The 15,866-nt window shown below is 42.5% G+C and overlaps 1 protein-coding gene across 2 annotated transcripts in view; it reads right to left on the bottom strand.

Annotated features, from left to right (window-relative positions):
• Positions 1–15,586, bottom strand: part of LOC122107109 (protein argonaute-4) — a 43,760-nt gene extending 28,174 nt beyond the window's left edge. The window contains exons 1-7 of one of the 2 annotated variants that reach the window (XM_042678710.1): positions 15,271–15,586; positions 8,688–8,853; positions 6,150–6,270; positions 3,300–3,481; positions 2,996–3,132; positions 2,720–2,854; positions 1,174–1,261 (exon numbers count right to left, since the gene is read on the bottom strand). In XM_042678710.1, the coding sequence (XP_042534644.1) occupies positions 1,174–1,261; positions 2,720–2,854; positions 2,996–3,132; positions 3,300–3,481; positions 6,150–6,270; positions 8,688–8,853; positions 15,271–15,289 (848 nt within the window). In that variant the 5' untranslated portion in view covers positions 15,290–15,586. The remainder of the gene's footprint in view (positions 1–1,173; positions 1,262–2,719; positions 2,855–2,995; positions 3,133–3,299; positions 3,482–6,149; positions 6,271–8,687; positions 8,854–15,270) is intronic. The other variant, XM_042678719.1, reaches the window with a different exon arrangement.
• Between the last annotated feature and the right edge of the window lie 280 nt (positions 15,587–15,866).

The following is a 15,866-nucleotide window of genomic DNA, read 5'->3' as shown; positions in this document are numbered from 1 at the left end:
CAGGCCCAGAGTTCAAGCCCCACGACCGACAAAAAAAGAAAAAAAAAAAAAAGAAAAGTGAGGCCAGGGATGTAGAAGGGAGGATGCTGCTGAAGGCAGGCCATAACACTCACATCTAGAAATGATAGCTAGCTACAAAGGGTGGGGAAAAACTCCACACAAAAATGTAGAGCAGCATGTCTTCCCACAACAGCCTTATATGGCTTTGAGGCTTACATGTGTTGAGAACTATAATAAGAGATTCTGGCAGTGATTATTCTTTATACTTAAATAAAAGTCAATCTATATTTATACTCTGTTTAAAAGGTGAATTGATGGGCTGGGAAGGTGGCTCAGTGGTAGAGCGCTTGCCTTGCATGCCTGAGGCCCTGGGTTCGATTCCTCAGCACCAATAAGCAAAAAGAAAAAAGCCGGAAGTGGAGCTGTGGCTCAAGTGGTAGAGCGCTAGCCTTGAGCTGAAGAGCTGAGGGACAACGCCCAGGCCCAGAGTTCAGGCCCCAGGACCGAACCCAAAAAAAAAAAAAGCAAATAAAACAAGAAAGAATATCTAAAACATGTTTTAAAGCATTAATGTTAAAAGTGACGACTGTGGTGATCTTGAAAATTAAAGTACATTAGGCTTTAGTGGTAGAGTGCTTGCTTTGTATGCATGAAGCCCTTGGTTCGATTCCTCAGTACCACATAAATAGAAAAAACCGTAGTAAGTGGCACTGTGGTTCAAGTGATAAAGTGCTAGCCTTGGGCAAAAAAAAGCTCAGGGACAGTGCCCAGGCCCTAAGTTCAAACCCCAGAACTGGCAAAATAAATAAATAAATAAGTTAAAGTACACTGTACCAATTTGCGTGTGTGGTTTTTTTTTTTTTGGTCGGCTGTGGGGCTTGAACTCTGGGCCTGGGCTCTGTCCCTCAGCTCTTCAGCTCAAGGCGAGCACTCTACCACTTGAGCTACAAGCCACTTCCAGTTTTCTAGGGGTTTACTGGAGATAAGAGTCGCACAGACTTTCCTGTCTAGGCTGGCTTTGAACTGTGATCCTCATATCTCAGCCTCCTGAGAAGCTAGGCTTACAGGTGTGAGCCACCAACCCCTGGCTCACTATACCAATTTTGCAAATGATTTTAGTAGCTTCCTGTTACCAGAACTGTTATCTTAGTATTCTAGATGTGACTAACATACGTTTGATGACTGGCTGGCCGTCTAGTCACATTGCAAACTCGGTATTTCCGTTTCATCTGTCCACAGTGAGTCACCTCAACTTTGAGACCTAAAATTAAAAAAAAAAAAGAGCTAAATTATCAGTTTAATGAAAATAACAGTGAAAAAACTAATTGGAATATTGTCTTTGAAACTCACGACACTGTACAAATAAAAGTTGCAAGAATTTGAGGATGGGGCTGGGAAGGTGGCTCAGTGGTAGCGTGCTTGCCTTGCATGCCTGAGGCCCTGGGTTCGATTCCTCAGCACCATATAAGCAAAAAAAAAAAAACGCTGGAAATGGGGCTGTGGCTCAAGTGGTAGAGTGCTAGCCTTGAGCTGAAGAGCTGAGGGACAGCGCCCAGGCCCAGAGTTCAGGCCCCATGACCGGACCAAAAAAAAAAAAAAAGAATTTGAGGATGAAGTATAATCATTTAAAGGCAAAAAGGCTCAGATAGAGTACCTTAGGACCTAGATGCTAACTAAACCTCTCTGTTCCTTGCCCTTGTTTTTGTTTTTGTTGTTTTTAATTTTTATTTTGGTGCTGGTCCTGGGGCTTGAACTCAGGATCTAAGTACTGAGTGTTCTGAGTGTTTTTGCTCTCAAGGCTGGCATTCTACCATTTCAGGCATAGCTCCACTTCTGGCTTTTTGGTAATTAATTGTAGATAAGAGTCTCTCAGACTTTCCTGCCTGGTCTGGCTTCAAACTGCAATCCTCAGATCTCCTGAGTGGCTGGGATTCAGGGTGAAAGCCATTGACACCTGGCATCTTACTCCTTCTTTTTGTGGACATCTTCTCTTCCTTTTTTCTTTTCATTTTGAGACAAAATTTCACTATGTAGCCCAAGATGGCCTTGAATTCTCAACCCTTCTGCCTCAGCCTCCAGAGTTCTGGAATTACATGTGTGTAACACCATGTCTGACTACAGACTAATCAACCAACTTTAGTATTTCACTCAAGTATTTATTCAGCATCAAATATGTTCTGACATTACTTTCGTGTCTGGTGTTAGTCCTCATGAAGCTTATTGTCTAGTGAGAGAAAACAGCTAATAATAAATAAAGAGGTAAAAATCCAAGAGAATAAATATATGTGCATTATTTTAATAAAAGGGTAGTTTATAAGAAAGGGTATCATTGAGTTATGAGCTAAAGGCATGACTCAAGTGGTAGAGTGCTTGCCTAGCTAGCAAACTCTGAGCTCTAAAGTCAAAACCCCAGTACTGAAAAACAATTTTTTGGGTCGTATTTCACCGAGTTATACTATGCTAGAAAGAATTATAAACCTAATTGCATTTAATTCTTACAACAACACTGCAAGGTATATATTATCTTTTTCTTTTAGATCGATAATTTGAATAAACTAAGATTCACAGAGGTTTGCAGTGGATAAGAAACTTGCCCAATGTTCCCATGCTAGAACTAGCTAGGTTGTGATGGAAGCCCAGTTCTGCTTGGCTCCAAAACCCAGACTACTTGCATCACATTGAGCTGCCTATCCAAAGCAACATTAACACAAATACCTACCTCTGATTTCTTTAGTAAACTTGACGCGCTGGGAGTCAGTTAGAGGTTTGGTCTGTTCATTGATGTTCTGAATGTCTAACACCTCACACATGAACTCAATGATAGGTTGAGCCCGGTAGAAAGCAGTTGCAGATACTATCAAACAAAGAGGAAGGATGCTGAGCTTTAGGAAAAATAGAAGGTCCAATAAACACACACACACACACACACACACACACACACACACACACACACACCAGTGGAAAGAGTTAACAGATTAAAAAAGCTTCATCCTACCATCAATATTGAGCATCATATTCCACATTGCAGGTCTCACAGACTGATGGAAGCCAAACCAAACCTCTCTGCCCCCTCCCAGAGGATGGTAGTAACCTTCAGGAGGTGAGAAAAAAGAGCGGCCCACTGGAGTATACCTGCAGAAACAAGTTTGCATGTTTTATAATTAAGACTTGAATGATCTTCCATTTTCAACTGCATGAACTAATTTCAAATCTGAAATATGACTTGGGCAGAAACCTTTCAATGGTTAAATAGAACCTACCAAAAATTTGTGAGAAAGGATCCAAATGAAGGCACTAACCTCATAGAGGGAAGATGTCTTGTAATAACATCAAGTGCTTGAACTGAATCATCTGGGACTTCATTCAAGTGCCCAGCTAAAGCTTCTAAAAGCAACTGAAGACTCACAACTGATACCCATTGAACAGACACTTTGAAGGTTTGGTCTTTACCCTCACCTGGGAGGGTTACCTCCATATCAACCTAGGGAGGAAAATATATGTAAGCATACATGTTTACAAAGGCTATGGGAAAGATTCTAAGAACATTCAATGTGGTATATACATAAGTATATTTATCTTAATATTTTCTGTACTTGCAAGACATTGGAAACAATATATCCATTAATAGGGGAATAAATTTAAGATGGAATACTATACAATAGTTAAAAATAATGTATGCTACAACATGGATGAACCTTGTAAACATTATATTAAGTAAAGTAAACCAGAAGGACAAACATTATATATTTCTACCTTATAATGTACCTAGACTAGTTAAATTAATAGAAACAAAAGCATAATATTGGTTACCAGAGAATCAGGGCAATGGAGTATGGAAAATTATTTTCTGGGTCCAGTTTTTGTTTGAAATAATAAAAAAAGTTCTAGTGATGAATGGAAGTAATGAACTCACAACAGTGTGAATGTACTTAGTATTGATGAATTGTACACTTAGAATAGATATGCACGGGGCTGGAAAGGTGGCTCAGTGGTAGAGCACTTGCTTTGCATGCCTGAGGCCCTGGGTTCAATTCCTCAGCACCACATAAGCAAAAAGAAAAAAGCCGGAAGTGGTGCTGTGGCTCAAGTGGTAGAGTGCTAGCCTTGAGCTGAAGAGCTGAGGGACAGTGCCCAGGCCCTGAGTTCAGGCCCCAGGACTGGCAAAAAAAAAAGTTCAAGATCAGCCTGGGCTACATATTGAGACCCTGTCTCAAGAAATTTAAAGAAAAAAGGTTAAAGTAATGTTATATCATAAAGTAATAAAATTTGAAGCCAGGTATACTGGCTCATGCCTATTATCCTAGCTACTCAGGAAGCTGAGATCAGAAAGACTGAAGTTTGAGTCTAGTCCAGGCAAAAAGTTTAAGAGACTTCCTTCTAAACTAATAAAAGCGGGTCTTAGTGGTATACATGTATCTTCCCAGCTATTCAGGGAACAGAAATAGGAAGATCATGGTCCAAGCCAGCTTAGGCATTCCAGACACTATCTGAAAAATAAAAATGGTCTAGGAACATGGCTTAAGTAGTAGAGCACCTGGTTTAGTAAGTGTGAGGGATGGCGTTCATATGCCAGTACTGTAAAAAAAAAAAAAAAGAAAAAAAAATCTCTGAATTTGAAAAAAAAAAAAGTAGATATCAATGAGACATCTCCCAGACATATTGTTAGAAAAAATATCAAAACAAGCCAGGTACCAGTGGCTCATGCTTGTAGTCCTAGTTACTCAGAAGGCTTAGTTCTAAGTGTACATCTACAGTTTTAAGCTAAATGGCTTGGGTGGTAGGATCTATATATTTTTATTAATATCAATTGGTAATTCAAAGGAGGTCTCATAAATTCTTACCTTTTGATATAGTGTTCATTTTTCTTTTCTTAAATTTTTGTGCCAGTCCTGGGGCTTGAATTCAGGGTCTGGGTGCTGTCCCTAATCTTTTGTGTTCAAGGCTAGCACTCTACCACTTAAGCCACAGCTCTACTTGTGGCTTTTGTGTATGTGTGTGTTCAGGGCTTGGGGCTTGAACTCAGAGCATGAGTGCTGTCACTGAGCTTCTTTTGCTCAAGGCTAGCATTCTACCACTTGAGCCACAGTGTTACTTCTGGGTTTTTCTGGGTAGTTTTATTGGAAATAAGAGTCTAAGACTCTTCTGCCAGGGCTGGCTTCAAACCACAATCCTAAAATTGTGAGGATTATAGGTGTGAGTTACCAGTGGCCTGCTTTTTTTGGTGGTTAATTGGAGATAGAGTCTCATGGACTTTGCTGCTTCAGCTGGTTTTGGTTTTTTTTTTTTATCTTTTTTTTTTTTGGTCCGGTCGTGGGGCGTGAACTCTGGGCCTGGACGCTGTCCCTCAGCTCTTCAGCTCAAGGCTAGCGCTCTACCACTTGAGCCACAGTGCCACTTCTGGCTTTTTTTTCTGCTTATGTGGTGCTGAGGAATGGAACCCAGGGCCTCACGCATGCAAGGCAAGCGCTCTACCACTGAGCCACCTTCCCAGCCCTTCAGCTGGTTTTGAACTGTGATCCTTAGGTCTCAGCCTGAGTAGGTAAGATTACAGGATTGAGTCACTGGCACCCAGCCTCTAGTCCTGCTTTTTTAATTTTAAAAATAAGTGTTTTAAAAAGTACTTTTATTATGAATTTTCATTAGCAGGTACTATAAAACTCAATTGGCTCAGAATTAGGTAGTACTTTGTTAAAAGTACATTGTTAATGTGAGAAATTTGGAATATATTTAAAGAAAGTATTTGAAGATCAATTTTATGATTATGTTTCACTTTATAGATTGTTGTGGTTTTTTTCATTTTTGGTTTTGGTTTTTTGCTTTTGAGTTACTAGGGATTAAACCTAGGACCTCTACCTACTAGCCATGGCCCTAGTCCTTTTGTTTTTGTTTTTGAAATACAGACTCAAGATCTTCCTGCCTGCCTCTTCCTCCTAAGTAGCTGGATTATATGTGTTCAGTATCATACCCAGCTCATCTCATCTTTAATTATTAGTTAACTAAGAGGCAACAAATATGGACAGAATAACAAATCTATCATCACTATGAAAAACAACTCTGAATAAAGAATTGAAGTATTACCAAAAAGGTCAACATTTTGCTATATATAATGCTTACTGAAAAACCCAAGTATTTCTTTCTGTAACACTTACTCTGTCCCGTCCAATTGGCAGTGGATGTGCTGTGTACATGTTTCTTTTGCCATCATAGCCAGGCTGCCGATCACCAAATATCTGCATCTTGAAGTGCCGTACCATTGTATCTACTACCTCCCTTAACAGTAGTGGAGATAGTGGCAGTTAACTTTGAAAAATGGTGAACAATAAGGAAAGCATAGCTAAACATTCATCTAAATATAGTTTGATACTACTAAAAAGAGTAAGAGTGAAAGTTATGATTCATTTGAGGAATTTTAAAAAGTCAGCAAGCGGGAGCCAGTGAACACAGGGCTTCATGCATGCTAGGCAAGCACTCTACCACTAGGCCACATTCCCAGCCCTACCCCCTTTTTCTTTTGTCAGTTGTGGGGCTTGAACTCTGGGCTTGGGTGCTGTCCCTCAGCTCTTCAGCTCAACACAAGTGCTCTACCGCTTGAGCCACAGCACCACTTCTGGTTTTCTAGTAGTTTATTGGAGATGAGTCTCATGGACTTTCCTGCCCGGGCTGGCTTTGAACCATGATCCTCAGATCTCAGCCTCCTGAGTAGCTAGGATTACAGGTGTGAGCCACCGGTGCCTGGCTTGAATAAGAGTCTTCAAGTAGTATAGACAGGGCAATGTAGTAAAATACTCTTGCTTTACAAAAGTTACTGATAGGGGCTGGGAAAGTGGCTCAGTGGTAGAGCACTTGCCTTGCATGCATGAGGCCCTGGGTTCGATTCCTCAGTACCACATAAGCAAAAAGAAAAAAGCCAGAAGTGGTGCTGTGGCTCAAGTGGTAGAGTGCTAGCCTTGAGCTGAAGAGCTGAGGGACAGCGCCCAGGCCCAGAGTTCAGGCCCCACGACTGGGCCCCTCCCCCCCCCCAAAAAAAAAAAAGAAAGAAAGGAAAGTTACTGACATAGTTCCTTTAGAATAAAATTGTTTTAGTCAAGCATGCATAGCCTTACTTAAGTGGTCTTGCACATATACCAGGCCACACTATGTACAGACTCTGAAATAAATGCAGTGACAAGGAAACTGAGGGATGCAGTGTAAGATACAGATAGATCTGAGTCTGAATCTTCTGCTACAGAGAATATCTTCATATCTGGTAAATTCCTGCTAGACTAACCACATCAGAACCTTTCTTAATGTTAGAAATAAACAGAGCTTATTTCTGACATTATTTTTCCAAGACAATTCTTTAAAACTATTGTTTATTTAGTACGGGGATCGAACCCAGGATATTGCACTTGCTAGGCAAGCACTTTGCCACTGAGCTACATCCTAGCCCCAAAACAATTAAAAAAAATTTTTTGAGCTGGGCGCTGGTAGCTCACGCCTGTAATCTTAGGAGGCTGAGATCTGGCGGTTCAAAGCCAGCCCAGGCAGGAAAGTCCGTAAGACTCTTATCTCCAATAAACCACTAGAAAACCAGAAGTGGTGCTGTGGTTCAAGTGGTAGAGCACTCTCCTTGAGCTGAAGAGGGCAAGGACAGTGCCTAAGCACAGAGTTCGAGTCCCACGACCGACCAAAAAAAAAATTTTTTTTTTTTTGTACCAAGACTAGAGCTTAAACACAGGACCTTGCACCCTTCCTTCCTTCCTTCCTTCCTTCCTTCGTTCCTTCCTTCATTCCTTCCTTCCTTCCTTCCTTCCTTCCTTCCTTCCTTCCTTCCTTCCCTGCTCAAGCTGGTATTCTACTATTCGAGCCATACCCCTATTCCCAGATATTTGCTGGTTAATTGGAGATGATTTTGTCTACCTTCACTGGCTTCAAATCTCAACCCTCAGATCTCAGTCTCCGAGTAGCTAGGATTATAGTAATGAACCACCAAAACCCCAATTTTCCAAGGTAATTCATAGCCAATATTCAATACCAACACAATATCAAAATTTGAATTTCTAGACAGTACTATTTCCTATAAGCACTACTGTCTCCATTTATTTTATAAACTTCTAATAATCTTGATCAATGAAAGTGACTATCTTTCTCATTCAATATATATTTAATCATTGACCAATGACATATCAATCATTCTGATAGAATAAAAGGAGGATAACCAAATAAGAAACTTACTACCTTAGTCAGGTACTGGTGGCTCATGCCTGTAATCCTAGCTACTTAGGAGGCTGAGATCTGAGGACTGAAATTCCAAACCAGCCTGGGCAGAAAAATTTCTGAGACTCTTATCTCCAATTAACCACACAAAAACCAGAAGTGGTGCTGTGGCTCAAGTGGTAGAGTGCTAGCCTTGAGTACAAAGAGGCTCTGGGATAGCACCTAGGCCCAGAGTTCAAGCCCAACAGTGGACAAAAAAAAGAAAGAGAGAGAGAGAGAGAGGAAGAAGGAAGGAATGAAGGAATGAAGGAAGGAAGGAAGGAAGGAAGGAAGGAAGGAAGGAAGGAAGGAAGGAAGGGAGGGGAAGGAAACTAACTTACCACCTTAGATTAAAAACAAAATCAATTTGCTGACGAATCCAGAGGGCATTATAATACATGGTAAGTAAATTATATATACACTTATAAATACAGAAGTTTTCTAATCCTTACCTATTGACTCTACGAGGTCGTTTTTCTGGTTTAATATCCACATCATAATGATATACATCTATTTTTGGGATCTGCACCTGGAAATGATTTGCTAATAGTCGAATTGGTTTCCCAACAGTTCCAAGGCCAGGACGACGAGGTGGCTGAAAGAGGCTGGTTGGAGGTCCTAAAGAATGTGAAAGTCATAGGCTTAGCTATTTGGTCATGAAGAGGAATGTTCCCTTCGTGACAACGATGATGAGAGCCTATTTGCTGAGATCTTGTTATTCACTGAACATATTCTGACATAAAAGTCTGGGAGTGTTTAATTAACTTAAGGTTCTTAAAATTTCTAAATATTTCATCACTCAACAATCATTCTGAATATAAGGGACATCAAAATTAGACAGACAACATGGGGAATTCCTCTTACATATAGGATACTGTGTAAAACTTTTTTTTTTTTTTTGCCAGTCCTGGGGCTTGAATCAGGCTAGGCACTGTCTCTGAGCTTCTTTTTGCTCAAGACTAACACTCTACCACTTGAGCCACAGTGCCACTTCCGGCTTTTTCTGTGTATGTGGCTGAGGAATCGCACCCAGAGCCTCATGCATGCTACGCAAACACTCCTCCACTGAGCCACCTTCCCAGCCCCTGTGTAAAACTTTGTGTAATCATTAATAGTTCAATTACTAGGTGTATAAAATTATATGTATTTTAAAATAAAATCCAGGCATGGTGGCACACAACTTTATTTCTAGCACTCAGAAGGCTGAAACAGGAGGAATGAGAGTTCAAGCACAGCCTGCTCTAAAATATGAAATTGTGAATCCCTCTCCCTCTCTTTCTTTCTCTCTCTCTGACATACATAAACACACACACACACACACACACACACACACACACACACACACACACTCACACACAGAGTAAGTGGAGGAGTGGCTCAAGGGACAGAGAACCAGACAAGCAAGAAAGCCTTGAAAGTTCAAGGCCCTGAGTTCATACACCAATGCCACAAAAAACACCCCGGAAACCCCCAAAATTTAATATTATCATATTAAATTCTCTAAAAAATCATGTAATAAATACGTATTCCTAACTTTAGCTCATCATTTATCCAGTTTATTTTTCCATATATCATTCTTTTTCCTTTCTTTGCCCTCCCCCACCTCTTTCTCTCTTTCCCTCAAAGTTGAAAATGTATTACTTTTCAGCAGGAAGGAATTTTGTGCAACACAATCTGAGAGATATTTGTCTAGAGAAACACATACTCCCTTTGATGAGAATATCAAGTGGGCATAGGCCTAAAAAAATAAATATCTTTCTGCTATGTTGAGCAATGTAGGTTGCAGTTACAATGGAAAGTTACCAACTCCTTTACTGTCATGCCATTTCATTGAAAACAAAGACAATTCACCAAAGAGAGAAAGCTTCAGGGCTAGGAGATATGGTTCAAGTGGTAAAACTACTTGCCTAGTAAGCAATGAGGACCTGAGTTCAAATTGTAGCTGGGTGGAAGAGGAGAGAGAGAAGGAGAGACAGAAGAACAAAAGAGAGGAGAGGAGAAAAGGAGAGAGGGAGGGAGGAAGAGAAGAAGAGAAGGTGAGAGGGAGAGAGAGAGGGAGGAGAGAGAGATGGAGGGAGAGAGAAAGAGAGAGAGAGAGGGGGGAGAGGGAAGGAGGGAGAAAGAGAGAGAGAGAGAGAAAGAGAGTTGAAGTAATAAGCTGCCCTAGTCTAACACCACTTAGGAAAACCAGAGCAAATATTTTAATGATTTTGTGTGTGTGGGTGTTGACAGATCACTATATGCTGTTAATAGTTAAATTCATTGTTAATTTTCCTCCTAAAACTCAGTTCAGGTACAACTTCCTTGGAAATACTTTTCTAATTCTCACAGGCTGGGAGATTCATTCTCTGCATTCTCAAACTTAGCACAAGTATAAGAAACCATTTGTTATGTTATCCTGTCTCCTCCACTAGACTTGTAAATTCTCAGAAGAAATGGACTTTCTGATCCCCTAGACACTTAATTCAACATCCATCAAGTTACAAGAATTTACTAAGTGTTGGGCTGAGAATGTGGCATAGTGGTAGAGTGCTTGCCTAGCATGCATGAAGCCCTGTGTTCAATTCTTCAGTATCACATAAACAGAAAAAGCTGGAAGTGGCGCTGTGGCTCACAAGTTGTAGAGTGCTAACTTTGAGCAAAAGAAGCTCAGGGACAGTGCCCAGGCCCTGAGTTCAAGCCCCAGGACTGGCAGGAAACCAGCAACAACAAAAAGAATTTATTAAGTGTTGAAAGGAATACTACCAATAATCTCAAATAGAAACTCTGTCCCTAATATGCAATTACATTTCAATAAAGCAAAAGCACAGCTTATACTAAAAACATTATTGCTTAGAGCTCTTATACTTTCTGGTGTACAATGGGATCTACTTGAGATGTGATAAGACAACTACAAACAAGGTAAGAAGTAAACAGTATCAGAGGTGACAGGCAAAATCAATCTAATTAAATCTTACAGTAAGTCAGCTTTGCATTTTCTAAGGTATATTTAAGCAATCATCATAATCTAAAATTAGAAGAAATTCAGCTTTGACTGGGGATGTGGCTCAATGGTAGAGCACCTATTTAGCAAACACTAGGCCCTGAGCTCAAATCTCAGTACTACCATCAAAAAAAAGAAAGAAAGAAAGAAAGAAGGAAGGAAAGAAAGAAACAAAGAAAGCTGGGCATCAATGGCTCATGCCTGTATTCCTAGCTACTCAGGAGGCTGAGATCTGAGGATCACAGTTCAAAGCCAGACTCTTATCTCCAATAAACCACCAGAAAACCGGAAGTGACACTGTGGCTCAAGTGGTAGAGCACTCGTCTTGAGCTGAAGAGCTGAGGGACAGTGCCCAGGTCCAGAGTTCAAGCCCCATGAATGACCAAAAAAAAAAAAAAGACCAGCTTAGAAGAGAAATTTTGAAACAGAAACTTAGATCAAATGACTTGTCTATGAGTTTGATTTCAAACAATGACTAGAATTAAGGCCTCTCAGTCCACTGCATTTCCCCCTCACTAGCCTTTGCAGTACTTTGGCATCTATACTTCTCTGAAGTACTAGATGTCAAAAGGCCAAGGAAGTCTGGGAATGTAGCTCAGTTGGCAGAGTGCTTGCCTAGCGTGCATGAAGCCCTGGGTTAGATTCCTCAGTACCACATAAACACAAAAAGCTGGAAGTGGCTCTGAGGCTCCAGGGGTAGAGTGCTAGCCTTTAGCAAAAGAAGCTCAGGGACAGAGCCCAGGCACTAAGGTCAAACCTCAAAACTGGCATTAAAAAAAAAAAAAAAAAGGACAAGGAAGAGGAACTAAGAAATTAACAAAACAAAACAAAAAAAAGAGATTAACAAGTAGAGGGTTGGGTTGTTGAGATGTAGCTTTGTGGTAGAATGCATGCAAGCATACAAACACATACCTAGGTCTGATCCCTAGCACCTGCCTCAGCAATAAAAGTAGAGTAAAATATTTATATATCTACATATATAATATACAATCTATAACACACAGAATACAATATATTGGGCTGGGAAGGTGGCTCAGTGGTAGAGCGCTTGCCTTGCAAACCTGAGGCCCTGGGTTCGATTCCTCAGCACCACATAAGCAGAAAAGAAAAAAGCCGGAAAGTGGCGCTGTGGCTCAAGTGGTAGAGTGCTAGCCTTGAGCTGAAGAGCTGAGGGACAGCGCCCAGGCCCAGAGTTCAAGCCCCACAACCGGACCCAAAAAAAAAAAAAAGAATACAATATATGATATATTGAGTTATATTATACATTTATTATATCAATGTTTATTAATTTAGATACATTGTATTTTATAACTTGTACATTATATATAGCTATATTCTAAAATGTTCATTTCAGGACTAGTAGGATAACTCAAATGCTGCAAAACTAATCAGTAATAAATTTTATTTCAAAACCTGATTTCTGGGCTGCAAATGTGCCTTAGTGGTAGAGTGTTTTCTTAGCATACATGAAGCCCTGGGTTTGATTCTTCAGATCCACATAAAAAGAAAAAGCCAGAAATGGCACTGTGGCTCAAGTGGTAGAGTGTTAGCCTTGAGCAAAAGAAGCTCAGGGACAGGACAGTGCCCAGGTCCTGAGTTCAAGCCCTGGTATTGGCAAAAACAAAACAAAAAAACCCACAAAAACCCTGATTTCTTTGAATTTAGTAAACAAAAGGGGTGAGTGAGGCCCTGGGTTCCATCTTTAGCATTACCATTAACAACAATGAAAAGAAACATAAAAAAATTAAAAAATAAACTTATGATCAGCATAGCCAAAATAAATGGTAATCTAGTCATAAACTGAACATAGGTGGTAGGAGGGGGCAGAACTACACTTATTGAGATTTTAAGTAATTATTCCAATAAAGAGAGCACAAAACACTAGATCTAGGTGTGCCCTACAGCGACGCAGGAACACTTCTCTAGGTTCTAAAACAGCCTGGATACAAGATCACTCAAAACTACATACTCCCTTTGTTCTCATTTCTTGCTCAACAAGTAGCTTCTTGTTATTAATTGGCTTTCCAAGGTACTATGACACTAAAAGAGGATTTTGCTAGACAGCACAAGGAAAATATTACACTCAAGAGAGAAGATTCATGTGACATTTTGGCTTAATTATTAGTGCCTTATAAATGTAGTTAATCAGAATTAATATCCCACAATCTGAACAATGCTGAGTAAAAGAGGTATGTATATACTCAAACCTATTAACATTGAAATCAAACCAAAGTAAGGTATGGGAAAAATCCCAGGGCAGTTTTTAACATTGCCAGCTGATGCTTTTCATGAAATTCACCTTGGGTACATAGTTACATAGTATCTTTCCATATCAGCTAGTAAATGCAACAGTTGCTTCGATTATAAGTTACTCTTCAAAGGGAGGGAAGAAGCATTTATTGAGCATCTCTAATGCTCTACTCTCTAAAATAAGACTTTTTACATACATTATTTCATTTCATTCTCATAACAATCTTGCAGCACATAATTATTATTACCCTTATTTTGAGGAAATGGAAGTTCAAAGGAATTAAGTAATTTGCCCAGGGTCATACAACTATTAAATTATTAGATTGGATTTGAACAGAGTTCTGTTACATTCTAAAGTCTTGATCATGCTTTTAGCTGGGGGACATATCTGGAGTAATGGCATAATACAGTGAGATGTATCAAATAATATTAATGTGACAAATCATTTTTTTACAAGCTCTCTCTAAGTAGCACAGACTGGCATAGAATTCCTGCCTCAGCATTCCAAATGCTGGGATTAAAGGAAGTGCCACCGCACTAGGCTCAAATCAATTTATTTTTTAAAGGCAAATATAAAAATTTGACTAGGGGCTGGGATGTAGCTCAGTGGCAAAGCGCTTGCCTAGCAAGTGCAACGTCCTGGGTTCGATCCCCAGTACCAAAAAAGAAAAGACAAAAAAAAAAAAAAACACAGTTCAAAAAAAAATTGACTAGGATGGGGCCTCTAAAACGCTTTAACTTTAAGCAATAAAATGAAGGTCGGATTTAATCACCCAGTTATGCAAACAAGTTCTAAGAAAACAAACCTGCAAAATTTCCAAACTCAGACAATAAACCTTCTTTTCTATGCCTTAATAAAATGAACCATTCCAACTAAGTGCACTATTTAGATAAGGTCTGAAAATTAATTCCACCACTGCCCTAAACCCTGCCCTACTTAGCCCAGTTATTAGAAACGTGTTGGGGGGTTCACACAGCACTGGAGACAGCCTAGAATGAGTCCTCCGGTTGGGATAGGCGGAGGGAGATAACAAGAGGTCATCCATACCCACAGTGAATGACACTTCTCTGATCCTCACAACCCCTCATAACCCAATTAGAAGAGAAGTCAGGATATTGATGAGGGCTGGCTGGTGACTTCCCATTCACTCAAGGGCTAGCCTGGACCACTCTGGGAATGACAGAGTGACAGGCCAAACTATAGATCCTTGGAGAAAGAGTGAACATTTTACCCCTTGGCCTTCAGGGGTCAGGAGAGGTGTTTTAACAAAGTTCTCCTTCCTCATCTGAGGGCTCTTGGCCCATCTGCCAGTACAGTAAAAGATAGGGGTGCAGGCCCCAAACCAAGACATCCTGGATAGTAAGTGGGGTGCTTCGTGATTTGGGCCAGACCTCTGCGTTCCTCAGGCACAGACCTTTTGAGGCCCAAACTAGCCTGGCCACAACCCGGGGAGGGGGGCAGGGAGGGGGGACACGGATCTTCTAAGCTCCTCTTGAGGTTGAGTCAGGTCTCCCCGAGACTCAAGGGACACAGGTCATCTTCCTGGACCTCCCTTCCTCAGCTCCCGAGATCCCGCCCAAGACTCCAGGCTGGGGCGCGGTGCTCTCCCCCCACCCCTTCACCTCAGGCCCTGGTCAGCTCCCTCCGCTTAGTGCCCGAGGGCAAGGGTTCCCTTCCCCGAGGCCTGGTGGCCCGAGCCCGGGCACGGACGCGCGAGTCGGTTTGGGTGACCGGGTGGCAATGGTCCCTCCCGCGGGTCCCCGGGTCAGGGTCCAGCCTCGGCCCCGAGCGCGCTCCTCACCGGGTCCCAGAGCCTCCATGGCAGCAGCGGCGGGGGCCGCCTCGCCCCGGTCCCCGGTGCCTCCCGCTCCGGGCCCCGCCGCCGCCGCCGCCGCCGCCGCGTAACGCTTGATCTCCGGAATCTTGGCGCTGAAGGGGCGCCGCGGAGACGCGGGCGCTGGGCAGGGGGCGGCGGCGGCGCCCGGCCCGGGGACGGGGACGGGGACCCGGCTCCCGCGGCTCTTCCGGCCTCAGCGACAACAAAAACAATCCCCACAGCCGCCGCCGCCGCCGCCGCCGCCGCCGCCGCCGTCGCCGCTGCCAGCGGGAGCGGGAGCGGGAGCGGGAGCCGGCGCGCGCCTGCCGGGCGGGGAGGGGAGGGGGCGCCGGCGCGCGCCGCCCGGGGTCCCGGCTGGCGTCGGAGGGGGGCGTGCGCGGCCCCGGGCACGCGCGGGGTCCACCCAAGTCGGGCCGGGGGCAGGGGGCGGGGTGCAGCGGGACGGGCGCGCGCGCGCGCGGAGGGGGCAGTGCCCAGAGGACGTGTCGGGCGCGCGCCCGCCGGCGACACTGCCCGGTGCGGAAGGCGGCCGTCCCCCGTGGGCGCTAACGGCTCTGCGG

This window comes from Dipodomys spectabilis, unplaced genomic scaffold (genome assembly GCF_019054845.1).
Source record: "Dipodomys spectabilis isolate Male_0828 unplaced genomic scaffold, ASM1905484v1 ptg000002l, whole genome shotgun sequence".
Lineage (NCBI taxonomy): Eukaryota > Metazoa > Chordata > Mammalia > Rodentia > Heteromyidae > Dipodomys > Dipodomys spectabilis.
This window is presented reverse-complemented; position numbering and strand designations above follow the sequence as displayed.